Here is a 26,367-nt window from a genome sequence, read left to right as displayed (position 1 = left end):
CATAAATACAGGCAACTCTTGATTTACGCTTGTTTAAATTACGCTTGTTTGATTTACGCGTTTTTTTTTTTTTTTAATACGCGACCGAAAAAAAAAAGAATTAAATAGGTTTGTTTCTACACGATTTGGCCCACATCCCGCACCCCCTGTTACCTAGTGTTTCTTAGGGCAATAACCCCCCCCCCCTGTTACCTAGTGTTTTTTTTAGGACAATTAGCCGCCCCCCCTGTTACCTAGTGTTTTTTTTAGGACAATAACGCCCCCCCCCCTCTCCCTGTTACCTAGTGTTTTTTTAGGACAATTACAAGTTTGTTTTATGCTAATTTTGAAATACGCCATGTCTCTCGGAACACAGCCATCGCGTAAATCAAGAGGTGCTTGTTTGTATATAGAGAAAAAATAAATAAAAGTGATTATATATTTGTTTGCAATGGTGGTGGTAATAATAATAATAATAATAATAATAATAATAATAATAATAATAATAATAATGATGATGATAATAATAATAATAATAGTAAAAATAATAATAATAATAATAATAGTAATAACAATCTGACATCTTACTAATAATCTAAACACATTTTATTACAATTATTATTATTACATTTATTACAATTATTTTTTTTTCTTGAGAGAGAGAGAGAGAGAGAGAGAGAGAGAGAGAGAGAGAGAGAGAATTATAAAAAAAGACAAACTCTCTCTCTCTCTCTTTAAGATGTTACAAATTAGTCTCTCTCTCTTACATATTACTAAACCAAAACTCTCTCTCTCTCTCTCTCTCTCTCTCTCTCTCTCCACACAACAGTACAACAAGTCTGCTACTGCCTACCACCACCACCACCACCACCACCACCACCACTACCCCGTTCAATGCTGTGAACGCTGTATCTGCTCCTTCAGCTGCAGGATTGAGGCACGCTGTTCTGGGGGCAGCATCTTAATCTGTTCGTCGGAAAGCTGTAGAACTTGCATGATGAGGCTGGCCTGTTGTGGGGTGAGATAATGGGGTGTGTTAATGGGGGTTAATCTGCCAATAGAACCATTAAATTACCCTTAAAATCCTGTGTCACTCAAACAAGAGGCTTTTAAAAATGTAGGTTAAGTGGCAACAGTTTGTCAAGCTTTAGATATGAAAAGCTTGGTTTGTGTGAGTGTTTTTGCTGTATATAAGGCAGAAATCATGTTAATCTGCCACTAGAACCATCAAACTAGCCTTAAAAATCCTGTGTCACTCAAACAAGAGGCTTTTAAAAATGTAGGTTAAGTGGCCACAGTTTTGAAGCTTTAGATATGAAAAGCTTAGTTTGTGTGAGTGTTTTTGCTGTATATAAGGCAGAAATTAGGTTAATCTGTCACTAGAACCATCAAACTACCCTTAAAAATCTGTGTCACTCAAACAAGAGGCTTTTAACAATATAGGTTACGTGGCCACAGTTTGTCAAGCTTTAGATATGAAAAGCTTGGTTTGTGTGAGTGTTTTTGCTGTATATAAGGCAGAAATCATGTTAATCTGTCACTAGAACCATCAAACTACCCTTAAAATCCTGTGTCACTCAAACAAGAGGCTTTTAAAAATGTAGGTTAAGTGGCCACAGTAGTTTTCAAGCTTTAGATATGAAAAGCTTGGTTTGTGTGAGTGTTTTTGCTGTGTTTTTGCTGTTGGGAAGGTCGAAATCATATTAATCTGTCACTAAAACCATCAAACTACCCTTAAAATCTGTGTCACTCAAACAAGAGGCTTTTAAAAATGTAGGTTAAGTGGCCACAGTTTGTCAAGTTCACAGAGATTAGAAAATTAATCCACAGCAGTGTTTTTGCTGTTGAGAAGGTCAAAATCAGGTTAATCTGTCAATGGAACCAAAAAACAAATAAATTAATTAATCTAATCTAACCTAACCTAACCTAACCTCACCTTCTCTTGATCCTGCCCGGCCAGACTGGTGGGTAGGGAGGAGGAGGTGCTGGGGGGGGCTGGCACACCTCTTGGGGGGGCCTGAGTCGGGCCGCCCATAGGAGGGAGGGGGGCGCTGGTACCTGTAGGGGTGGATGGGAAATAGATGAGTAGACAGACAGATAAAATTAATATACTAATGCTCTCTCTCTCTCTCTCTCTCTCTCTCTCACCTTCAAAAATTACCTTAAAAACATAATTTATCTTAACATTGATAGACAACATAATTTTACTCTCTCTCTTTCTCTCTCTCTCACCTTCAAAAATTACCTTAAAAAACATAATTTGTCTTAACATTAATAAACAACATATTTCTACTCTCTCTCTCTCTCTCTCTCACATTCATAAATTACCTTAAAAAACATAATTTATCTTAACATTAATAAACAACATATTTTTACTCTCTCTCTCTCTCTCTCTCTCTCTCACCACTGCGGAAATCTTTGTCCTGGGGGTAGGAGGCCCTTGAAGCTCTGGGATCACGGCTCTCTTGGGCTGGCGGGGCTGGGGCGGGGGCGGGGTTGCTCCTGTAGTCCCTGTCGCTGCCCCGTGGGTCCCTGGATGCCTCACGACCCCCCCCGTCGCCCCCTGACCCCCGGCTGTCCCTGTAGCTGCGGTCGCGGTCTCTGTCCCTGGGGGAGGTTAGGTTAAGGGGGGATGGTGGTGGTGGTGGTAGTAGTAGTAGTAGTAGTAGTAGTAGTAGTAGTAGTAGTAGTAGTAGTAGTAGTAGTAGTAGTAGTAGTTAGGCTAGGTTAGGTTAGGCATCCATCATCATCATCATCATCATCATCATCATCATCACCACCACCACCACCACCATCATTACCTGACATCTCTGGGGTCGGTCCTGGGGGGGAAGGTGTCCCTGGAGTCGCGAGGGGGTGGGGGGGGCTCCCTGAACCTCTGCTCCCCCCTCTGGTCCACAAACTCCCCCCGTGGATCGCGCTGGAATCTGCGTGGAAGAGAGAAGTGGATGGAAACTTGAGGTGTGTGTGTGTGTGTGTGTGTGTGTGTGTGTGTGTGTGTGTGTGTGTGTGTGTGTGTGTGTGTGTGTGTGTGGGCAAGTTTTCTAGTATATTTGAGGGTTCAAGTGGTTTTTTTAAAGGTTCTAGTAGAAGTTAGTGTGGTTTTCAAAGGTGTGTGTGTGTGTGTGTGTGTGTGTGTGTGTGTTTAACCCGTTCAGTACTAGGTGGTGTTTCCCTATTCCTTGTGGTGACTATTTGGTGATTTTGTACAGCTTCACAAACTCATGTGGGGGATTAAAATAGTGAAGACTGTGGCCATTAATCTTCTGCCCTCCATACACCCTTCCTAATGTTAATAAAATGGTCTAATGGTACACAAATCTCAAGGTAAAAATGTGTCCCAGTACTGAAGGGGTTAAAATAGTGAAGACTGTGGCCATTAATCTTGTGCCCTCCATACACCCTTCCTAATGTCAATAAAATGGTCTAATGGTACACAAATCTCAAGGTAAAAATGTGTCCCAGTACTGAAGGGGTTAAAATAGTGAAGACTGTGGCCATTAATCTTCTGCCCTCCATACACCCTTCCTAATGTCAATAAAATGGTCTAATGGTACACAAATCTCAAGGTAAAAATGTGTCCCAGTACTGAAGGGGTTAAACAAGTTTTCTAGTATATATTTGGCAGTTTTTAAAGGGTTCTAGTAGATGTTATAGGGGTTTTCAATGGTGTTTTCAGGGTTCTAATAGTTCTTAAGGTGTTCTAATGGTTTCTAAGGGTTCTAGTGGAAGTTACTGAGGTTTTCAAGGATGTTTTTCAAGGTTCTAGTAGCTTTTAAGGAGTTCTAGTGGAAGTTATTGTGGTTTTCAAGGTTCAAGTAGCTTTTAAGGGTTCTAGTGGAAGTTATTGGGGTTTTCAAGGTTCTAGTAGCTTTTAAGGGGTTCTAGTGGAAGTTATTGTGGTTTTCAAGGTTCTAGTAGCTTTTAAGGGGTTCTAGTGGGGTTTTCAAGGTTCTAGTAGCTTTTAAGGGGTTGTAGTGGAAGTTATTGGGGTTTTCAAGGTTCTAGTAGTTCTTAAAGAGGTTCTAGTGATCCCTAAGCAGTTGTAGTGGACAGTATTGTGGTTTTCAAAGATATTTTTCACATTTAAAAGACAAATAAATACAAATATGCAACAAATAAGCAAATGAATTAATAAAAATACAAGAAATCGTGTAATTTAATCTAAGGTGGGCAAACTAGTGGTCTAATTAGTGTGGGAATGGTGAAATGGTGCGAGAGAAAAGAATAAATGAATAAATACGAGAAATGATGAATAATAATGATAATAATAATAATAATAATAAATTTTCTTAACTCCTACCGATCGTTTCCTTCTGTTTCCTTGGCTTGCCTGAGAGAGAGAGAGAGAGAGAGAGAGAGAGAGAGAGAGAGAGAGAGAGAGAGAGAGAGAGAGAGAGAGAGAGAGAGAGAGAGAGAGAGAGAGAATGAAGAATAAGTTAGTCAAATATAAACACATCAAAACACACACACACACACACACACACACACACACACACACACACACACACACACACACACACACACACAGCATAGTGTAGTGGTTAGCATACTCGGCTCACAACCAAGAGGGCCTGGGTTCGAGTCCCGGGTGTGGCAAAGAAAATGGGCACAGCTGTTAATGTGTAGGGTGTGTTGAGGCAGCAGTAAATAGGTACGGGGTGTAACTGGAGGGGTTGTGGCCTCACTGTCTCGGTGTGTGGAGTGTGTTGTGGTGTGTTAATGTGTAGGACTGTAGGGTGTGTTGAGGCAGCAGTAAATAGGTACAGGGTGTAACTGGAGGGGTTGTGGCCTCACTGTCCCGGTGTGTGGAGTGTGTTAATGTGTGGGGTGTGTTGAGGCAGCAGTAAATAGGTACGGGGTGTAACTGAAGGGGTTGTGGCCTCACTGTCCCGGTGTAAATAGATTGACAAGATAAGGTTAGGTTAAACACACACACACACACACACACACACACACACACACACACACACACACACACACACCTGTTGTCATAGTCATGGTGAGGTCCACTCCCATAGTTCTCATGTGGGGGAGGGGGTCCACCCATGCCAGGGGGAGGCAGCCTCATGTCCTGGTCATTGCCGGAGGGAGGGGGGCCACGCGGGCCAACCCCCAACTGCCTCATGTCAAAATCACCCCCTGAAAGCAAAACAAGGGTGATTAAGGGTGTTTTAGGGTGTTTTAAGGGTTTTGGGACATATTTAGCATATTTTAGGGTGATTTTGGTGTTTTAAGGGTGTTTTGGGTGATCTGGTATATTTTGGGGTGTTTTAGGGTGTTTTTAGGGTTTGGGGCTATTAATATCATATTTTAGGGTGATTTTGGGTGTTTTAAGGGTGATTTGGGGTGTTTTGGAGTGATTAGGGTTATTCTAAGGGTTTTGGGATATTTTTAGCATATTTTGGGAGTGATTTTGGATATTTTAAGGGTTTTAGATTGGTTTGGTATATTTTAAGGTGATTTAGGGTGATCTGGAGTGCTTTTAGGGTGATATAGAGAGATTTTGAAGTGTTTAGGGATGTTACATTCTAGTTGGAGGTCATTTTAAAGTGTTTCTACAGTGTTTTGTGTTGTTTTGTGGTGTTTTGTTTAAAGGTGTTTTTGTGGTGTTTTGGGTGTTTTGTGGTGTTTTAAGGGTGTTTTGTGGGGTTTTAAGGGTGTTTTGTGGTGTTTTAAGTGAGGGATTTGAGGTGTTTTGTGGTGTTTTGTGGTGTTTTAAGGGGTGTTTTGTGGGGTTTTAAGGAAGATTTGAGGTGTTTTGGGGTGTTTTGTGGTGTTTAAAGGGTGTTTTGAGGTGTATTAAAGGTGTTCTGTTGTGTTTTATGGTGTTTTGTGGTGTTTTAAGGTCTGGTACGATCTTTTGAAAATGAAAAAATCAAATAAATAAATAAATAAATATAAAACCTTGGAATGGGGGTCCACGAGGGGGTGGCGGCCCAGGCGGTGGTCCCTGGAAGCTCCCCGGCCCAGCAGCCATGGGAGGAGGGTACCTGGTGGGGAGGTTCGACGGGGGAGGGGGTCCTGATGTCGGTGGGGGTATGGGGGCCCCCGCTTAGCTGGGGGCCTGCGATGGGGTGGGTAGGATGGTAGGAGGGGGGGCGGTCCCGGTGGTGGGGAGGATAGCGTCCATGCCTTCCCGTGCCCCGTGGAAGGATCTGTACGGCTGTTTTGGGGTCAATTATTCGCATCACAACCTGCGGATGGAAGAGAGAGAGAGAGAGAGAGAGAGAGAGAGAGAGAGAGAGAGAGAGAGAGAGAGAGAGAGAGAATAATTAATATCACCCCCATACCATACCTAACCCCCACAAATGCCCCTATACCTACACCTTCAAAATAAATAAATAAATAAATAAAAAAGAGAGAGAGAGAGAGAGAAAACCATTAAAATCACCCCCATACCTAATATAACCCCCAAACGCCCCCCCCTATTACCTGCGCCTGCAACAAAGCATATGCCAGCTGCGGATTGTTCATGAGCATGGTCCGAGCCTCCTGCGGGTTGTTCTTCACACACAGCTTCATCTGCCGCATCAGTTCATACATCTGCTCCGGCGGGAGAGAGGCGACGGCATTGCTGATCGCTTCCGGGGCCTTGTTCGGCTCCACTTCTGCTCCGTAGGGCGACTCCACTACCGGACCCATCATTAAACCTGACGGAAGGTGGAGTGGTAAAGTGCTGGGGTGGATTGGGACATTTTGCAGGGTGTTTTGGGTGGAGTGAGGGTGTTTTTGGGGTGTTTGGCATGTTTTGGGGTGTTTGGGGTGTTTTGGGTGTTTTTGTGGTGTTAGGGGTGTTTTTGGGGTGTTTTATGGACAATTGGGGTGAATTGGGATAGTTTAAGAGGTTTTGAAGGGGTTTTGAGGTAGACTAAGAGGTTTTGAATGTGTTTTGGGGTGTTTTGGAGAGTTTGGGGGTAATTTAGGAGGATTTAAAGGGGTTTTTGAGGTGGATTGGAGGAGAAGCCACAGTGTTCTGAAGTCCACGGGGGAACAAATACTATTAAGATCAAATTCTCCATAAAAACAAAAGTGACATATACTACTACAACCACTACTACTACTACTACTACTACTACTACCACTACTACTCACTCTGCATCTCCATCCTTGACTTCTCAGTGCAAGCGTTGTCAACTCTCAAAGGTCGCCCTCCAATCTCATATCCATTTAAGTTCCTCATTGCCGAGAGAGCTGTTTCCTGGTCCTTGTACTCGCAGAAACCATACCCCTTCGGTTTCCCACTTTCTCGATCATACATAAGCCTGGGGGGAGTGGGAGGGTGTGAGGGAGAGAATGGGAGATGCTGGGTGATGCTGAGAGAGGCTGGGAGGGACTGAGTGATGCTGAGAGAGGCTGGGTGATGCCTGGGAGGGACTGAGTGATGCTGAGAGATACTGGGAGAGGCTGGGAGAGAGAGAGAGAGAGAGAGAGAGAGAGAGAGAGAGAGAGAGAGAGAGAGAGAGAGAGAGAGAGAGAGAGAGACAAGATTTAAAACAGAGAAAAATAAGGAGATGAAGGATTAAAAGAGGAAGCAGAGGAGGAGGAGGAGGAGGAGGAGGAGGAGGAGGAGGAGGAGGAGGAGGAGGAGGAGGAGGAGGAGAAACTTACTTGAACGACAGCACTGGGCCAACTTGACTAAATATATCTCTTAATTTCTCTTCTGTCGCCTCATACGGAATGTTTCCCACTGTAAGAGAGAGAGAGAGAGAGAGAGAGAGAGAGAGAGAGAGAGAGAGAGAGAGAGAGAGAGAGAGAGAGAGAGAGAGAGTCAATATTACATCATTTTAAGACATTTTTCACCACTACGTCCTAAAAGTTCCTAAAAGTTCATAGCTCAAGTATTTCTATATATTTTTTTTTTTTTTTTGACGGGGTGTTTAAAGAGAGAGAGAGAGAGAGAGAGGTTAGGTAAGGGGGAGAGGGTGTTTAGAGACAGTGAAGGTGGTGGTGGTGATAGTACTAATATTACACCTGCGAGTTATATTGAAGAATCATTATTTGAATATTTACAAGGTAGTTCTGTGATTACCCTTAATCAATTACACACAAATTACTTCACCTAATTGTAACTACTAATATAATCTTGACACTTAATGATATAAACACAAGACAGACTGACAGACGGACACACACACACACATACACACAGATAGATGGACACACGATGGGTTGACTGTATTTATTTGGATTTAAAAAAGGCGTTTGACAAAGTGCCACATGCAAGATTACTGTGGAAGTTAGAGAAGGGTGGTTTAAAAGGAAGCACTTTGAGATGGATGGAAAATGATTTGAGGGGGAGAGAAATAAGGACGGTAGTTAAAGATATGAAGTCCAAGTGGAGAGCAGTAGAAAGCGGAGTGCCACAGAGGTCAGTATTGGCACCAATACTTTTCCTCATGTATATAAATGACATGCCAGAAGGAGTGAACAGCTACATAAATCTGTTTGTGGACGATGCAAAACTGTGCAGAGTTATAAAGCAAAAAGAGGATTGTGAAATACTGCAAGAAGACCTAAATAAGATCTGGGAATGGAGCAAAAAGTGGGAGATGGAATTCAATGTGGACAAAAGCCATGTCATGGAAATGGGAAAGAGTGAAAGACGACCTGTGGGAATCTATAAGATGGGAGATGGAGTAGAACTGGAGAAAGTCAAAAAGGAAAAGGACTTAGGAGTGACAATGGAAGAAAACAATCAACCAGTAAGCCATATTGATAGAATTTTCAGAGACGTATAATTTGCTAAGGAATATTGGAGTAGCATTTCACTACATGGACAAAGAAATGATGAAGAAATTGATAAGTACTATAATAAGACCCAGATTGTAATATGCAGGAGTAGTGTGGACCCCTCATAAATAGAAACACATAAGGAAGCTGGAGAGACTACAAAAAATGGCTACAAGAATGGTTCCAGAATTTGAAGGAATGAGACTAAAGGCTATGGATCTACCAACCCTGGAACAGAGAGAGAGAGAGAGAGAGAGGGGATCTGATACAAGTTTATAAATGGATCAACGGAATGGACCAAGCGGATAATGAGAAACTGATCCTGAGAGAAGAATATGACACTAGAAGCACAAGATTGCATAGTAAGAAGCTGAGGAAGGGAAGATGTCTGAGAGATGTTAAAAAATATAGTTTCCCGCAAAGATTGTTGAGACGTGGAACAGTTTGAGTGAAGAAGTGGTGTCACCAACAAGTGTGCATACTTTTAAAGAGAAATTGGATAAGTGTAGATATGGAGACGGGGCCACACCAGCATAATGTAAAACTACAACTAGGTAAACACACACACACACCCAGTAGCTGAGTGGTTAGAGCGCTGGCTTCACAAGCCAGAGGACCGGGGTTCGATTCCCCGGCCGGGTGGAGATATTTGTGTGTGTCTCCTTTGACGTGTAGCCCTGTTCACTGTTCAGTGTTCAGTGTTGAGGTAGCAGTGAGTAGGTACGGGAGTTGTGCCCTTGTTGTCCCGGTGTGTGCCTGGTCTCAGGCCTATCCCAAGATCGGAAATAATGAGCTCTGAGCTCGCCCCGTAGGGTGAGGTCTGGCTGTCTCGTCAGAGACTGCACCACACCAAACACTCAAACCGATGTAAACAGTCCCTTATTTTAATCTTATATTTGCCTTATTTCTCTCCCCACCACCTTGTCGCACTCACCAAACACAGACCGCAGGGATTTCTCCACCACGGCACTGGTCTCACTCATCTTGCCGGCTCAGGAAGGCAACCACGCTGAAAAATTAATAATATTGCTCCAAGTGCCGCCTTGCTCACGGAAAGGAAGCCGCGAGAGGACGCCTACTTCGGTTTTTTTCAATTTCGGTAACTTTTTTTATTACGCTCGTTTTTTTTTCTTTTTAGGAATATTTTGCTTTTTATATTTTTATCGAGTTAAATTGTCTCTTTTATTTTGGTATTTTAGGTATATTCAGGAGTTTAGGGTTTACTAACATTTCGGCTCTAACTAATTTCAGTATAATCGTATGGAGTTCTTTTTCTTTTTTTACTTGCACTATGAATTAATGACAATTTAAAAATATTATTATTCCCACAAACTTCGAAAAGATTGTAGAAATATAATTAGTCAACATTGGTGATGAAAGAAAACGGCAAATTTCTAAGACTGACTAATATAACTTACACTGTCCCCCTTTTAGTAATGTCATAAAACTATTTTCGCACATTTAAATGCTTATCAAGGGTAACAGAACACTAAACACACTTTACATGACAATATTTTGACACTGAAGAGCGTATACTTGTGAAAAATGTACTTTGAACCAGAAGAGGCACAGTGACAACACCCAAACAATAAGTAATAATACTTATGTAACATTGCTGGAATAAATAATACAGAACAAGTAAATATAACACATTAATCAGTCACACACACACACACACACACACACACACACACACACACACACACACACACAAACAAACACACAGTATTTAAAGATTGAAGTCCAAGTGGAGAGCAGTAGACAGCGGAGTGCCACAGGGGTCAGTATTGGCGCCAATACTTTTTCTCATACACCCAAACACTCACACACACCACACCACACTCAAGATACGTAAAATATGCCTAAAAACATCCAACACACACAAAACCTGCCTAAAACACACTTGTAACACCCAAAACACCCTGCAACACTGCCACACACACTTCAAATACACAAATATACCCAAAAAGTATTATAAAGAACGGCAAGATTACAAGGGTGACTTACCTAAATGTTGTGGCTTGGATCCTCCTCCTCTTCTGCTTCTCTTTCTCCCTCCTTATTCTTCGTCCTCCTCTGTTTCGCTTTTTTCTTCCTTCTGTTGCTTCCATCTACACGCCTGAGCCTAGAAACACATCACAACACTCAGAAAACACAAGATATTAGACAAAATATTGAGAAAGTGGCTTGGCAGCCTTGGCTGGTCCTCCACTTCCACCTCTTTTTCTCCTTCCTTCCTCCTCCTCCTCCTTTATTTCTCCTTTCTTCTTCCTTCTACCATTATTATCTACACACCAGAGCCTAGAAACACACGCAAACACGCAGAAATCACTAGATATTAGGCAAAACACTGACGAACTGGGCGGCTGGGAGGGAGGGACGCCAGCCCAAGGCCATGATGAGTCACCACCTGAGCTGTGACGTCACAGAATGCGCGGGACCAGCGGAGACTCGTCTAAATTACGTAAATAATTTGAAAATTGACCCATAGAAAAAACGAAGCCACGGCCGAATGCTTGACATTTTACGACTGTGTACAAACTTTAACTAACATCCACAACATAAAAACATCTCCTGCCTAACTAGTTTGAAAGAATTGTGTAAATTAACTATATTATAAATTATAAAATCATTTGCACTCATGAAACTCAAAAACGTCCACCCATTTCCACTTTATATTTCTTTTGAAAAATATTAGACAATATAAACTCTCTTCTCAGGCGTCCAACAGTTAGCTAGAACCAGAAGTGAACCAATCAAACTTATTTATGTCAAACAAAACCATTCAAATCCAAACTCATCAAAAACTCTTGTCAAGTCCAGCCATTTTCACTTGGCGAGTATTTTAACACACTTGACACAGTCTGACCTTTCTTTTAAGGCATTGGACACCGAGTTAGACCGTCAACCAAAAACGTAATTAAATCAAATACAAAATATAAAACTTACGTTTAACGGGACCAAACACCATTTCAAAGTCCACATATTTGACTCAATGGGTTGATTTCACGCCTAAAACAGCACAGACGACTCTTTGCCACCATAAAGGCCCACTTACACCTTCAAATAAATAAACTCAAAATAGATGGAAAATTTAGACCGTTGAAAAGACATTTATACACGCCATAAAACACCACTAAACGCCACATATTTACCGAACTCTGGCGCGGAACACTCTTCAAACACAACGCAGTATTTATAGGAACCATAAAAACATAATACAAACACCGAATAATGGAGTTAGGAAAAGATTGGAAAACGTCTTTGAAGCAGCGGGTGGGCGGAGCTACGAGGCCAAGACAGGCTGGCTGGCGGGGCGGCCATCTTGCCTCTTAATTCACCAAAATAAGGCCATGTCTACTATTGTCTACTCTATATGACGTGATGTGATACAATGATGGGCAGGTGGCTTCACTCTGAGCCATGTGTGGCTTACAGTGAGTGAGAAATGAAGCCAGTAATGCCTGAAATAGGGACGCCGTGCCTCCCGCTAACCTGACTGTTTGTTTACCTTTCAGTATACGCCTGTCTTTCCCACTGTTTCCACCACCACAGCTAAACAAACAAACCAATCACATCAAACACTGCCCACAGAACCACTCACACCTCACAGTACAGCCTTGGGGGGGGAGGGGGCAGCAGGGCGAGGAGAAGTGTTAGGGCCAAGCTGTGAGGCTGCCCCGCCCCGCCCCGCCACCACCACTGCACTCTTACCTTCATTAATGGAGTTGTGATGCTTCATGGTGCTTAAACTTGATGCTACGAAGAAACTATTGACAAATATGCACACACACACACTGTGTGTGTGTGTCTGTCTGTCTCTCTGTGTTCTCTCTCTCTCTCTCTGTGTGTGTTTCACTGTTGTTTGCTGTGGTGCAGTGTGTGAGGAGCCAGCCAGACATTACCCTACGGAGCGAGGTGAGAGCTCATTATTTCCGATCTTGTGCTAGGCCTGAGACCAGGCACACACCACACACCGGGACAACAAGGGCACAACTCCTCGATTTACATCCCCTACCTACTCACTGCTACCTCAACACTGAACAGTGAACAGTGAACAGGGGCTACGCGTGAAAGGAGACACACCCAAATATCTCCACCTGGCCGGGGAATCGAACCCCGGTCCTCTGGCTTGTGAAGCCAGCGCTCTAACCACTGAGCTACCAGGCGTGTGTAGAAAGAAGTGCAATGTAGATTTCTTTATCTTTCAATTGATTTTTTTTTTTTTTTTTGCTTTTAATAAATTATGCTGATTAGATCTTCGATAGTAGTAGTAGTAGTAGTAGTAATAGTAGTACTGTAGTAGTAGTAGTAGTAGAACAACAACAACAACAATAAAGAACAAAGAGAGAGAGAGAGAGAGAGAGAGAGAGAGAGAGAGATGGCAAAATTCTCTTCAATCTAAATTTTCTCTCAGTATCTTCATCTCAGTCACAGAAATCGCTTCTCAGGGAGGTAAGTAGGCAACCTTATCCCGTTTTCTTTCACTACTACTACTACTACTACTACTACTACTACTACTACTACTACTACTACTACTATTTCTAAGGTTCTAATAGTTTAAACAGGCTGAATGGGAGTTATTGGGGTTTTCAGGGGTGTTTTTGAAGGTTCTGGTGCTTTTAAAGAGGTTCTGATGTTCTTGGGGTTTTCAATTGTGTTTTTGAAGGTTCTAGTGTTTTTAAAGAGGTTATTGGGAAGTTATTGGAGTTTTTAAAGGTGTTTTGAAGGTTCGATAGTTTTTAAGAGGTTCCAGTGAAGTTATTGGGGTTCTAAGAGTGTCTTTTGAGTAATTCTGAAAAAAAAGAGTCAAAGAAAACGGGAAAACTTTAAGGCTAAACTAAGATCAAACAACATTTTTTTTTAACCTCTCTCTCTCTCTCTCTCTCTCTCTCTCTCTCTCTCTCTCTCTCCAGACTGGTGGTGGGAGTGTTGGGACCTGATCCTCGACACCGGGAAGGATGGGATCAAGGACGCAGGAAGAGTAAGTGAGATTGAATGCAGAGGTGACAGGATTGTGTTTGATGGAGGGTCAGTGGAGTGTGTGAATCAGCGAGGGAACACACCTCTCCCCTCCTGTATTTGTGAGTGTCCTGCTGCTACTACTACTACTACTACTACTGCTACTGTTACTGCTATTATTACTACTACTACTGCTACTTCTACTACTACTGTTACTGCTACTGTTATTCCACTGCTACTATTACTATTACCATTACTGCTGCTGCTACTGCTGTTGTTGTTTTGCTACTACTACTACTGCTACTACTACTACTACTACTACTACTACTACTACTACTGCTACTGTTATCGTACTGCTACTACTACTACTACTATTACTATTACTGCTGCTGATGCTGCTCTAGTACTACTACTACTACTACTAATGCTACTACTACTACTACTACTACTACTACTACTACTACTACTACTACTACTGCTGCTGCTGCTGTTACTACTATTTCTACTTCACTTTACCTCCCTACCCCCTTTCTCTCTCTCTCTCTCTCTCTCTCTCTCTCTCTCTCTCTCTCTCTCTTGCTCGAGCCTTCACGCTGAAAGGTCGTACACAAATTCTGCTGTAGTGTCGTAACGCCCTACTAAGCCATGGATACGTCTTTAAAATATATTTCACCAAGCCAAACCCAGCATTCAAGGGAACGCTAGAGATATTCATGAAGAACATCAACGACAAACTCACCTCTTACGAAGATGCTATCCGGGAATTACAAAGAAGCCTTGAATTTACCCAGGATGAAGTACAAGATCTAAAAAGGCAAACTGTACAATTTGAACAAGCCAAGAAGTCCCGCGACGAAACCATCGATCAACTCAAACACTTCAGTAATATGGTACATCATCATCAGCAGCAGCTAAAGTTTACCAAACTATATTAACATCACAAATATTTTCAACAAAAACACACAAGATTGCATTCACAAATACTCTCTTGACATCTTTCCCTCCTTTATTTCATCCTGATAACACCACTGCCATCTCTTCTATTACTCCCCAAAGTTAAATCTATGTATATTTATGTTTTCTTATTCCAGGTTGTCGTGTGCCACCATACTACCAAGTCCTGCTGGCTCTGGCAGCTATGGGTAACGGAAGTCACCAGGTAGTTGTTGCTGACTGCTATGATGTCTCACAAACAGTAGTCAGTCAATGCCTGGCCAGAGTTGCCCTGGCAATAGCAGGCCTTGTACACCAGTACATAATAATCCCTAATGCCACTGATCTGCCAAAAGTGAAGGAAGATTTTTATGCAATTGCTGGTATGCCTGGTGTCATTGGTTGCATAGACTGTACTGTACCCATGTACCCATTGTAAAACCTACATCTAATGACTCAGAGATATTCAGGTGTAGGAAAGGATATTTTTCATTAAACATTCAGGCCATTTGCGGATCTGACCTAAAATTTTATAATATTGTTGCTGGGTGGGCAGGCAGTGTTCATGATGCTAGAATCTTTGAAAATAGTGTAATTCGTGATGAATTACATGATGGCCGCCTCCCAGGTCATCTCTTGGGTGATAGTGGCTATGCCAATAGAAGGTACCTGTTGACCCCACTGTTGTCCCATAATGGCCCTAAAGAACAACATTACAATGCAAGTCACATTAAAACTAGGAACACCATAGAAAGGGCTTTTGGTATTCTAAAGCGCCGGTTCTCATGCCTTAGGAGCAGAATGAGAACAAATCTAAAAACAACTCAGGCCATCATTGTAGCTTCAGCAATTCTAGTCTCCGTAGTACTGGATCCTAGCTCTCCTCTAGTACTGGGACTTGGGTGTGCCTGGGAGCTCCGAGGACTGCCCTGTATCCTGAATTTTGTATCCTGTGTAATTTCATCATTTCTTCCTTGGTGTAAGCCAAAATATTGATCCATATAAGGTTGTGGGCAGCACAATGTTTTGCCAATGAGCATTTTATTGCAGCTTTGTGCTCTTACTGGGAATGTTCAATTTGACCATTTTTTTAGCTTTTTGAATGGAATTATCTTTGTGTGTGTTGAAGCAGTTTTTGTTATCAGTGAGTGTTATTCCTAGATATTTTATTTTGTTTGTTGTGTTAGTTTTGTGTGTGTGTGTTGTGGGTGTTGCTTCTTATTAAAAGTGATGATGTTACTCTTGTCTGTATTTATTGTGAGGCCTGTGTGGTTGCTTAGGTGAGTTAATGTATCTCATCCTGCACATTTCTTCCTCTGTCCTTGTCATGAGTAAGCCGTCATCTGCATAGAATAAAGCGCTTCATTTGAAATTTTCATCTGGGTAACCCCCTTCCTCTTGTCTTTGGTCCATTACAACACAAGTGAATAATGCAAACAGTGCAGTGTGCAGTGTGCACCTCTGTCTAATGCCACTAGTCACAGCCATGCTGACTGCTTTTCCTCCTACTACTTTGCCCACTCATTTATTGATTGCAATCATTTCTCACTCAAACTTTTACATGGAATAGCGCCAGTCATTCCTTTCTCTGCCTGCACTACCATAACAAACCTGGACTTTGCATTATTTACCTAAAAAAGTGAAGGATAGTGAGAATTAATGTCCATATCGTGTGGGAGTGTGCAAGTAGAATTGAGGTACTCTCAAGTTTGAAATATTGGATAAATGTTGCATTGTAATCCTTCGCTCCTTCCTTCCTTCCGATAACACAGAAACCATGTGAACTTTTCCCCCTGACGGTAAAAACAGCCTTAAAAGGCAGTATTTTTTTTTTTTCTTTCTCTCTTTATTCCCGGCGCGACATTGACTTTGCGACTTGGTCGTTACATCATAATTAAGAACCTAAGGAGGGGAGAATAAGGTGCACGAGGCCGCCAGGCCTACACGTGGCAGTCCCTGTGTGTTTAAAGCTTCCTAATTCCATGTATCATCCCATCCATGAACTTATCTAATGTTCTTTTAAAGTTCCCTTTTGACTCAGCCCTGACTACATCTCATGCGACTGCAATTAACTTGGTGACTATTTTTAGCCGACTTGTCACCACAGCCCATACATGTAGACTGTGTCTATCGTAGCTATAGATAGGCACTGCATGTAGCAGGTGTAGCCACAGCAGGTGGTGTTAAAAGTGGCCATGCAGTGTGGGGTGCATGGCGCTGTGAGTGTGGCAATGTTATCTGGCAATGCCTTCCAATCGTGTGTGTGTGAATGTGGTGTGATCGCAAACCATTTCCCTCTCAGTGGAGTGACTAGATATAGTGAGTCACTCCTCCACTCTCCACTGATCCATCCTCCACTGCCTCCTGCTTTTCAAAGTCCCGCGCCAGAAAGGCCGCGGGGCGGCGCGGCGTGGGCGCCACATGGCCTTGGCGGCTTGGCCGTCCTCACTCCTCAGCAGTGGTGACTGGTGGTGAGCGGCGGTGTGGTAGTGGCGCGGGTTTGGGCGGCGTGGTGCCTGGACCCTGTTGTGACCAGTGACCAGTGACCACCAGCCCGGCAAGACACTGCCCACCCTGACCCCTGACCCCTGAGCCTGCCACGCCACCGTCAGGATCCTCTGTAGGTGGAGAGTGGAGACGTGCAGCAGCAGCAGGAGGCACTGCAGCACACGGAGTGTGTGAACCAAGCGGGCCGCACTGTGGGGCAAGCCTGGCAAGTCAAGCCCAGCCTCCAGCCAGCCAGCCAGCTTTGTGTGGGGCGCCCGCCCGCCCACCACCCAGCCAGCCTGCTTTGTGTGGAACGCCCGCCCGCCAGCCATCCTTGTGTGGGGCTCCCACCAGCCAGCAAGTCAACCAGCAGGGAGGCCTTGACCTGCGGATACCGCCACAGCACAAGCCCCCAAGGAAGCAGTGAGCCCAGCAGGTGAGCAGTGCGGGATCGTTTTAGTAGTAGGTAGTTGGGCAGTATCCTAATATACACGTCCCGCCCGCTGTATATTATTTATATCCTGTTTTAATCCCTCTTGCACCATTTATTCTCTCTCTCTCTCTCTCTCTCTCTCTCTCTCTCTCTCTCTCTCTCTCTCTCTCTCTCTCTCTCTCTCTCTTGCTGACCAAGAGCGTGGCTTCTTGTATGTGGCGTCAAAACAGCTGGGTGGAGGAGCTGCGAAGGTGGAGCTGGGAATGAAGGAGGGCAGGCGGGACATGTACCTTGAGAGAGTGCCGTTGTTTGTAGAGGTAGCAGTGTTAGCGTGACCTGACCAGAACTTTGTTGTTTTCTTGCCTTGGTGAGGTCACTCTTCTTCCTCACCAGTCTCAGTTGCATCTTCCAACCAAACTAACACTAAAAACGACAAGTAAAGCCTCTGGTGGGTGGCTAATCCTTCTGCCCCTTGTTTCATTTGTAAATAAACAAATCAATCAATAAAACACCAGAAACCTGTCAGCAAAATGTTCAGAAATTGTTGTTTGTACCTCGTTAGGAACACATTCTAACTGAGCACCACCTAACCCAGCATGACCTGACCTCACCATAACCAGGGTACTAATGACAGAGTGGGCATTGTTGCCTGACACCCGAGACCAGACCAGACCAGACGACGGCCTACACCAGTCTGGTCTGAAGACACCAACTTATTGCATCCGTCACCCTTGCATGTCTTAAGGAGCACACCATTAGCTGACAGCCTGGCCACTGTGGTGGTTTAGGAGTACACCATTAGCTGACAGCCTGGCCACTGTGCTGGTTTAGGAGCACACCATTAGCTGACAGCCTGGCCACTGTGGTGGTTTAGGAGCACACCATTTGCTGACAGCCTGGCCACTGTGGTGATTTTGGAGCTGACAGATGTGACAGTGTGTGTGTGTGTGTGTGTGTGTGTATTTACCTAGTTGTATTTACCTAGTTGTAGTTTTACAGGGCCTGGGCTTTATGCTCGTGTGGTCCCGTCTCCATATCTACACTTATCCAATTTTTCTTTAAAACTATGTACACTCTTTGCTGATACCACTTCCTCACTCAAACTGTCCCAAGTCTCAACACATCTTTGCGGAAACTAAATTTTTAACATCTCTCAGACATCGTCCCTTCCTTAGTTTCTTACTATGCGATCTTGTGCTTCTAAAGTCATATTCTTCTCTCAGGATCAGTTTCTCATTATCCACTTCATCCATTCCGTTAATCAATTTATAAACTTGTATCAGATCCCTCTCTCTTCTCTGCTCCAAGGTTGGTAGATCCATTGCCTTTAGTCTCTCCTCATATGCCATCCCTTTAAATTCTGGAACCATTCTTGTAGCCATTTTTTGTAGTCTCTAATTTTCTTATGTGTTTCTTTTTATGGGGAGTCCACACAACTCCTGCATATTCCAATCTAGGTCTTATTTTAGTACTTATCAATTTCTTCATCATTTCCTTGTCCATATAGTGAAATGCTACTCCAATATTCCTTAGCAAATTATACGTCTCTCTGAAAATTCTATCAATATGGCTAACCGGTTGATTATTTTCTTCCATTGTCACTCCCAAGTCCTTTTCCTTTTTACTTTTCTAGTTCTACTCCATCTCCCATCTTATAGATTCCCACTGGTCGTCTTTCACTTTTCCCATTTCCATGACATGGCTTTTGTCCACATTGAATTCCATCTCCCATTTTTTGCTCCATTTCCAGATCTTGTTTAAGTCTTCCTGTAGTATTTCACAATCCTCTTTTTGTTTAATGACTCTGCACAGTTTCGCATCGTCCGCAAACAGATTTATGTAGCTGTTCACTCCCTCTGGCATGTCATTTATATATACGAGAAAAAGTATTGGTGCCAATACTGACCCCTGTGGCACTCCGCTGTCTACTGTTCTCCACTTGGACTTCATATCTTTAACTATCGTCCTTATTTCTCTCCCCCTTAAGTAATTCTTCATCCATCTCAATGTGCTTCCTTTTAAGCCACCCTTCTCCTCTAACTTCCATAGTAATCTTTCATGTGGCACTTTATCAAAAGCCTTTTTTAGATCTAAATAAATACAGTCAACCCATCCCTCTCTCTCTCTTGTACTTTATCAACTATTCTAGAGTAGAAACTCAATAAATTTGTCACACATGACCGACCTTTTCTAAAACCAAATTGGCTATTTGATAATATTTTGTTGTCTTCAAGAAACTCGATCCATTGCTTCTTTATTACTTTTTCACACATCTTGCATATTACACTAGTTAGTGATACCGCCCTGTAATTTAAAGGTTCTTCCTTCCTTCCGCTCTTATATATGGGAACCACCTCAGCTCTTTTCCACTCCACTGGCACTGTTCCATTTTCTATTGAGCATTTTATGATGTTGTATATTGGACTTGCTAGTTCTTCCCTACATTCTTTCAGTATTCTGCCTGAGACTTCATCCGGTCCCATTGCCTTTTCCTCATCCAATTCCGTCATCAACTTTTTATTTCAAGCTTGGTTACTTTAATCTCTTTCATATAGACAGTCTCTATTACCCTGTGGTCTTTCAAATTTGGATTCCTTAGTAAAGACCTCATGAAATTTACTATTTAACAGTTCTGCCATACTTTTGGGTCTTCCACCATTCCGTTTTCTCCTTTTAACCTTTCTATTGTTTCTTTTTGTCTTATTTTTCCATTTATGAATCTGTAGAACAATTTTGGTTGTTCCTTACATTTTTCGACAATGTCCTTTTCATAGTTCTTTTCTTCTTCCTTTCTCACCTTAGCATATTCATTTCTTGCTGTTTTGAAGTTTTCCTTATTTTCTGGATTTCTGTTTCTTCTCCACCTTTTCCATGCTCCATCTCGTTTCTCCTTTGCCCTAGCACATCTTGCATTAAACCAATCTTTCTTTCCTTCTTCTTTAGGTCTATATTTGGAACATATTCCTGACCCCAGTTTTGTATATTTCCAAAAATAAGTTATATTTCTCTTGAACCGTTAATGAGTTTTCCATCTCCTCCCAGTTTACGTTTTAAAATAGTTCTTGAGATTCTCAATATCAGCCTTTCTGTAATTTAATCGGTCTCCTTTGTATGATTCATCTCTATCTTCCTTTCCTTCTTCTATATCCATCTCTAATATTACATGGTCACTCTTTCCCAATGGGCACTTGTATCTTATATCATCGTTAATTGGTATATCCCTTGTAAAACTAGGTCTAATCTTGCCGGCTCATCGTTTCCTCTGAATCTTGTGTTTTCCTTTACTCTTTGGACCATCAAATTATCTATCATTAGGTTCAGGAATCTATCTCCCAGGCATCTTCCCCATACCACTTTCATAATTTTCCCAGTCTACCTCCTTACAGTTGAAATCTCCTACCAATATCACTTTTCTCCTTTCCTTAATGATTCTTGTAAGACTCCTTATTGTGTCATCTATCATGTCTCTATATTCTTGGTTAGTCCATGAGTTTGTTTTGGTGGCACATATGTTCCAATGATTGTTAACTCCTTTTGTTAATATGCATCTTAACATACAGTATTTCTGATTTTCCTTCCCCAAACTCCACTTGATTTACCACTATCTCCTTCCTTAACATCATCATGACTCCTCCTCCTCCTTTACCCACTCTGTCTCTCCTCCATATATTATACCTTTTATCTATGTCTATTTTTATTGCCTCATTTAACTTTGTTTCCACCAGGCATACAATATCTGGTTCTTCTTTCTTTATGTAATCTCTTAATTCTAATTTACTAGATAAAATCCCATCTATGTTTGTATACATCATTTTTAATCTCTTGTTCTTATCATTTTAGTTAAACTTGCTCCATTCTTTTCTCTTCTTTCTCTTTTATATACCATTTCCTTATCCTGTCTCCTATAATTCTCCAAAAATGCCTTCTCCTCCTCTGACCTTTCATTATTTTTTCTCTTGCTTCTGCCACCAGTTCATTGTGTCTCTTCCTTTCCTCCTCGTTTCTATTTTTCTTTATATATATATCTTTGCAACCTTCTGTTTCTCTGAGTTTCGTTTTTCTATATAGTACTTCTTCTGCTGCTGCTTGTGATTTTAGTAATATCTTAATTGGTCTCACTGTTCCTTCTTGATATGGTCCCATTCTATGGATTTCTTCTACTTCCTCTTCTAAGTTCTGTCTATCCTCGTCATTCAGATGTTTTAGTAGGTCTTTTACTGTTTTCATTTCGTCTTTTTCCCTTCTTGGTCTATATTTAACATTTTTTTCTTTCAGTCCAAAAATAATTACACTCATCTTTTTTCCCGCGATTTCTCTTACTAAATTTTCTTTTTTCTTGAGGACTCCTATCATTTTGCTTGTCATATTTTCATCGTATCAAAGCCTTCAAATTCTCCTCCTCCCTCACCAACATTGTCATCATCATGTATTTACCTAATTGTATTTACCTAATTGTAACATACGGGAAAAGAGCTATGCTCGTGTTGTCCCGTCTCCATATCTATTAATGTCCAGCTTTTTCTTAAAATCATGAATATTCCTTGCGTTGACCACTTCCACGTCTAAACTATTCCATGCTTCCACCCTTCTATGAGGGAAGCTATATTTTTTCACATCTCTCCTATAAGTGGCCATTTTAGTTTTTCCCATGCCCTCTCGACATTCTTCCATTCCACATACACAGATCTTCCCTATCCATTTTTCCATGCCAATCATCACTCTGTATATTGCTATCAGGTCTCCCCTTTCTCTTCTGTTTTCCAGGGTTGGAAGTTGCATTCTTTTCAGTCTGTCTTCATAAGTCAAATCTCTTAAGTCAGGCACCATTTTGTTGCAGCCCTCTGTACTTTCTCTAGTTTCCTTATGTGTTTCTTTAAGTTCGGAGCCCACTGTATTGTTGCATATTCAAGCCTCGGTCTTATCATTGCAGTAATTATTTTCTTCATCATTTCTTCATCTAGATATCTGACGCCACTCTTATGTTCCTCAATAAGTTCAATACTTCTCCAATTATTTTGTTTATATGTCTCTCTGGCGATAGGTCATTGGTAATTGTCACCCCAAGGTCTTTTCTTCATGACTGGTTTTATGTCTTCATTTCCTATCTTGTACATACTCCTGATTCTTCTTTCACTCTTGCCAAACTCTATTTTCTTGCATTTTGTCGTGTTGAACTCCATTTGCCATGTACAGCTCCATTTCCATATTCTGTCCAAGTCTTCCTGGAGTAGTTCGCAATCTTTGTCACATCTCACTTTTCTAACAATTTTGCATCGTCTGCAAATAGGCTCACATAACTGGACACCCCATCCACCATGTCATTTATGTAGATTGCGAACATTACTGGTGCCAACACTGATCCCTGTGGAACTCCACTCTCCACCAATCCCCATTCTGATGGTCTGTCCTTAATTATTGTTCTCATTTCTCTTCCTACCAAAAAGTCTTCCATCCATTTTAGTAAACTGCCATGCACTCCTCCTACCATTTCAAGTTTCCAGATCAGTCTCTGGTGTGGTACCTTATCAAAGGCCTTTTTTAAATCCAGATATATTCCATCAGCCCAACCATCTGTGTGTGTGTGTGTGTGTGTGTGTGTGTGTGTGTGTGTGTGTGTGTGTGTGTGTGTGTGTGTGTGTGTGTGTCAGGCCGAGGCTGAGGCAGGAAGCCCCTCGCTGGCTGTGTGGTGACAGCCTCCTCTATTACAGGTGCCAGGTCGGCATCCAGCGACGGGACTCCCTCTGTGCATCCTTGGTGCAGCCCAGGGGTTCCTGCAGGACCAGCCACAGCAAGGAGCAGTGTTGCAATGGATGGTGTGAGGCCAGGCAGCAGCAGCAGCAGGAGGAGGAGGATAAACAGCCAGGAGCAGAGGGCAACCCCAGGCGTGAGGACCTACACTTGTGACCACTGCGGGAAAGTGTGCTCCACCAAGGCTGCCATTGCCAGTCACGTCCTCTCCCATGCCGGCAAGACAAGGCTGAGAGGCAAGAGTGGCCCCACTGAACACACTGGCGGCAGGACCTACACTTCTGACCACTGCGGGAAGACATTTGCAAACAAGAGTGGTGTTGCCTCACACATCCTGACCCACACTGGGGAGAGAACGTTCCAGTGCCTGGAGTGTGGGAAAAGATTTACCCACAAAAGTAATCTTAACCAACACATCCTGACCCACACTGGGGAGAGAAAGTTCCAGTGCCTGGAGTGTGGGAAAAGATTTACTGGGAAAGGTACCCTTGACACACACATCCTGACCCACACTGGGGAGAGAAAGTTCCAGTGCTTGGAGTGTGGGAAAAGATTTATCCGGAAAGGTGATCTTAACAGACACATTCTGACCCACACTGGGGAGAGAATGTTCCAGTGCCTGGAGTGTGGGAAAAGATTTACCCACAAAAGTAATCTTAACAGACACATCCTGACCCACACTGGGGAGAGAAAGTTCCAGTGCCTGGAGTGTGGGAAAAGATTTACCCTGAAAGGTGATCGTGACAGGCACATCCTGATCCACACTGGGGAGAGAAAGTTCCAGTGCCTGGAGTGTGGGAAAAGATTTACTCAGAAAGGTAATCTTAACCAACATATCCTGACCCACACTGGGAAGAGAAAGTTCCAGTGCCTGGAGTGTAAGAAAAGATTTACCCTGAAAGGTGACCTTGACAGGCACATCCTGACCCACACTGGGGAGAGAAAGTTCCAGTGCCGGGAGTGTGGGAAAAGATTTACCCAGAAAGGTGATCTTAACAGACACATCCTGACCCACACTGGGGAGAGAAAGTTCCAGTGCCTGGAGTGTGGGAAAAGATTTACCCACAAAGGTAATCTTGACGCACACATCCTGACCCACACTGGGGAGAGAAAGTTCCAGTGCCTGGATTGTGGGAAAAGATTTACCCTGAATGGTGATCGTGACAGGCACATCCTGACCCACACTGAGGACAGAAAGTTCCAGTGCCTGGAGTGTGGGAAAAGATTTACCCAGAAAAGTGACCTTGACAGGCACATCCTGACCGACACTGAGGACAGAAAGTTCCAGTGCCTGGAGTGTGGGAAAAGATTTACCCGGAAAGGTGCCCTTGACACACACATCCTGACCCACACTGGGGAGAGAAAGTTCCAGTGCCTGGAGTGTGAGAAAAGATTTACCCTGAAAGGTGCCCTTAACAGGCACATCCTGACCCACACTGGGGAGAGAAAGTTCCAGTGCCTGGAGTGTGGGAAAAGATTTACCCAGAAAGGTGATCTTGACAGGCACATCCTGATCCACACTGGGGAGAGAAAGTTCCAGTGCCTGGAGTGTGGGAAAAGATTTACCCGGAAAGGTAATCTTGACACACACATCCTGACCCACACTGGGGAGAGAAGGTTCCAGTGCCTGGAGTGTGGGAAAAGATTTACCATGAAAGGTGATCTTGACAGGCACATCCTGACCCACACTGGAGAGAGAAAGTTCCAGTGCCTGGAGTGTGGGAAAAGATTTACCCAGAAAGGTGATCTTGACAGGCACATCCTGATCCACACTGGGGAGAGAAAGTTCCAGTGCCTGAGTGTGGGAAAAGATTTACCGGAAAGGTAATCTTGACACACACATCCTGACCCACACTGGGGAGAGAAGGTTCCAGTGCCTGGAGTGTGGGAAAAGATTTACCATGAAAGGTGATCTTGACAGGCACATCCTGACCCACACTGGAGAGAGAAAGTTCCAGTGCCTGGAGTGTGGGAAAAGATTTACCCAGAAAGGTGATCTTGACAGGCACATCCTGATCCACACTGGGGAGAGAAAGTTCCAGTGCCTGGAGTGTGGGAAAAGATTTACCCGGAAAGGTAATCTTGACAAACACATCCTGACCCACACTGGGGAGAGAAGGTTCCAGTGCCTGGAGTGTGGGAAAAGATTTACCATGAAAGGTGATCTTGACAGGCACATCCTGACCCACACTGGAGAGAGAAAGTTCCAGTGCCTGGAGTGTGGGAAAAGATTTACCCAGAAAGGTGATCTTGACAGGCACATCCTGACCCACACTGGAGAGAGAAAGTTCCAGTGCCTGGAGTGTGGGAAAAGATTTACCCGGAAAGGTACCCTTAACGCACACATCCTGACCCACACTGGGGAGAGAAAGTTCCAGTGCCTGGAGTGTGGGAAGAGATTTACATACAAAAGTAGTCTTGATACACACATCCTGACCCACACTGGGAGGAGACCTTCTGGAGGAAAGAGAAGAAAATGAACAAGTGGCAGGTAATCTTGACACACACACACACGATAATCTTGACACACACACACACACACACACACACACACACACACACACACACACACACACACACACACACACACACACACATCCTGAGCCACACTGGGGCTTGTACAAGTACAAACTAGGCTCACCCTGAGTGTAGGAAGAGAGAAGGAAACAGACACAGGAGGATCTGCTCTGAGCCACCTTGGAAAGACAAAGTGCAGCAGAGGATCAGCCATCAAAGAGAAGAAATGTGGCAAGTAACAACCTTGGTGCCAGACCAAAGCCACACAAGGAACAAGGAACCTCCTCAAGAAAACACACACAGTGACAGGAAGGTGCAGCGCAAGGACAAAATGAGAAAAGGACCATGGGTCAGGATACGTCTCCACTAGGACTGGGTAGTCGGGAAAGCAAGCGGACTGACGAGGGGGTAATGGGGGTGAGCGTCCCCACACCAGACTGACCCACGTCGTCAGTCTGCTTTGCACTATGTATGAAACTCCTGTAGTTTGTCTCACACACACACACACACACACACACACACACACACACAGCGACTATTTCTAGAATGTGTTAAGTTTTGTAAATAAAAATCTC

At 43.2% G+C, this 26,367-nt stretch overlaps 2 protein-coding genes across 2 annotated transcripts in view; one reads left to right on the top strand and one right to left on the bottom strand.

The window, feature by feature from the left end:
- Window positions 1-770: 770 nt before the first annotated feature.
- On the bottom strand, window positions 771-9,784 carry LOC123509138 (cleavage stimulation factor subunit 2-like). Its single transcript, XM_045263307.1, is given in 12 exon segments — window positions 771-987; window positions 1,916-2,037; window positions 2,384-2,586; window positions 2,781-2,906; window positions 4,283-4,312; window positions 4,965-5,121; window positions 5,887-6,130; window positions 6,132-6,176; window positions 6,415-6,632; window positions 7,075-7,244; window positions 7,591-7,669; window positions 9,647-9,784. Coding segments are annotated over 12 exon segments (1,560 nt in total). The 5' UTR covers window positions 9,696-9,784; the 3' UTR covers window positions 771-870.
- A 4,603-nt stretch (window positions 9,785-14,387) lies between these two features.
- The window catches only part of LOC123509242 (zinc finger protein 585A-like), a 38,198-nt gene continuing 26,218 nt past the window's right edge, over window positions 14,388-26,367 (top strand). The window contains exons 1-7 of the mRNA XM_045263440.1: window positions 14,388-14,556; window positions 14,766-14,990; window positions 15,164-15,272; window positions 15,402-15,561; window positions 17,232-17,530; window positions 18,402-18,466; window positions 23,236-23,774. Of these exons, the coding sequence (XP_045119375.1) occupies window positions 14,388-14,556; window positions 14,766-14,990; window positions 15,164-15,272; window positions 15,402-15,561; window positions 17,232-17,530; window positions 18,402-18,466; window positions 23,236-23,774 (1,566 nt within the window). The remainder of the gene's footprint in view (window positions 14,557-14,765; window positions 14,991-15,163; window positions 15,273-15,401; window positions 15,562-17,231; window positions 17,531-18,401; window positions 18,467-23,235; window positions 23,775-26,367) is intronic.

Source organism: Portunus trituberculatus, chromosome 26 (assembly GCF_017591435.1).
Source record: "Portunus trituberculatus isolate SZX2019 chromosome 26, ASM1759143v1, whole genome shotgun sequence".
NCBI classification, from domain to species: Eukaryota; Metazoa; Arthropoda; class Malacostraca; order Decapoda; family Portunidae; genus Portunus; species Portunus trituberculatus.
This window is presented reverse-complemented; position numbering and strand designations above follow the sequence as displayed.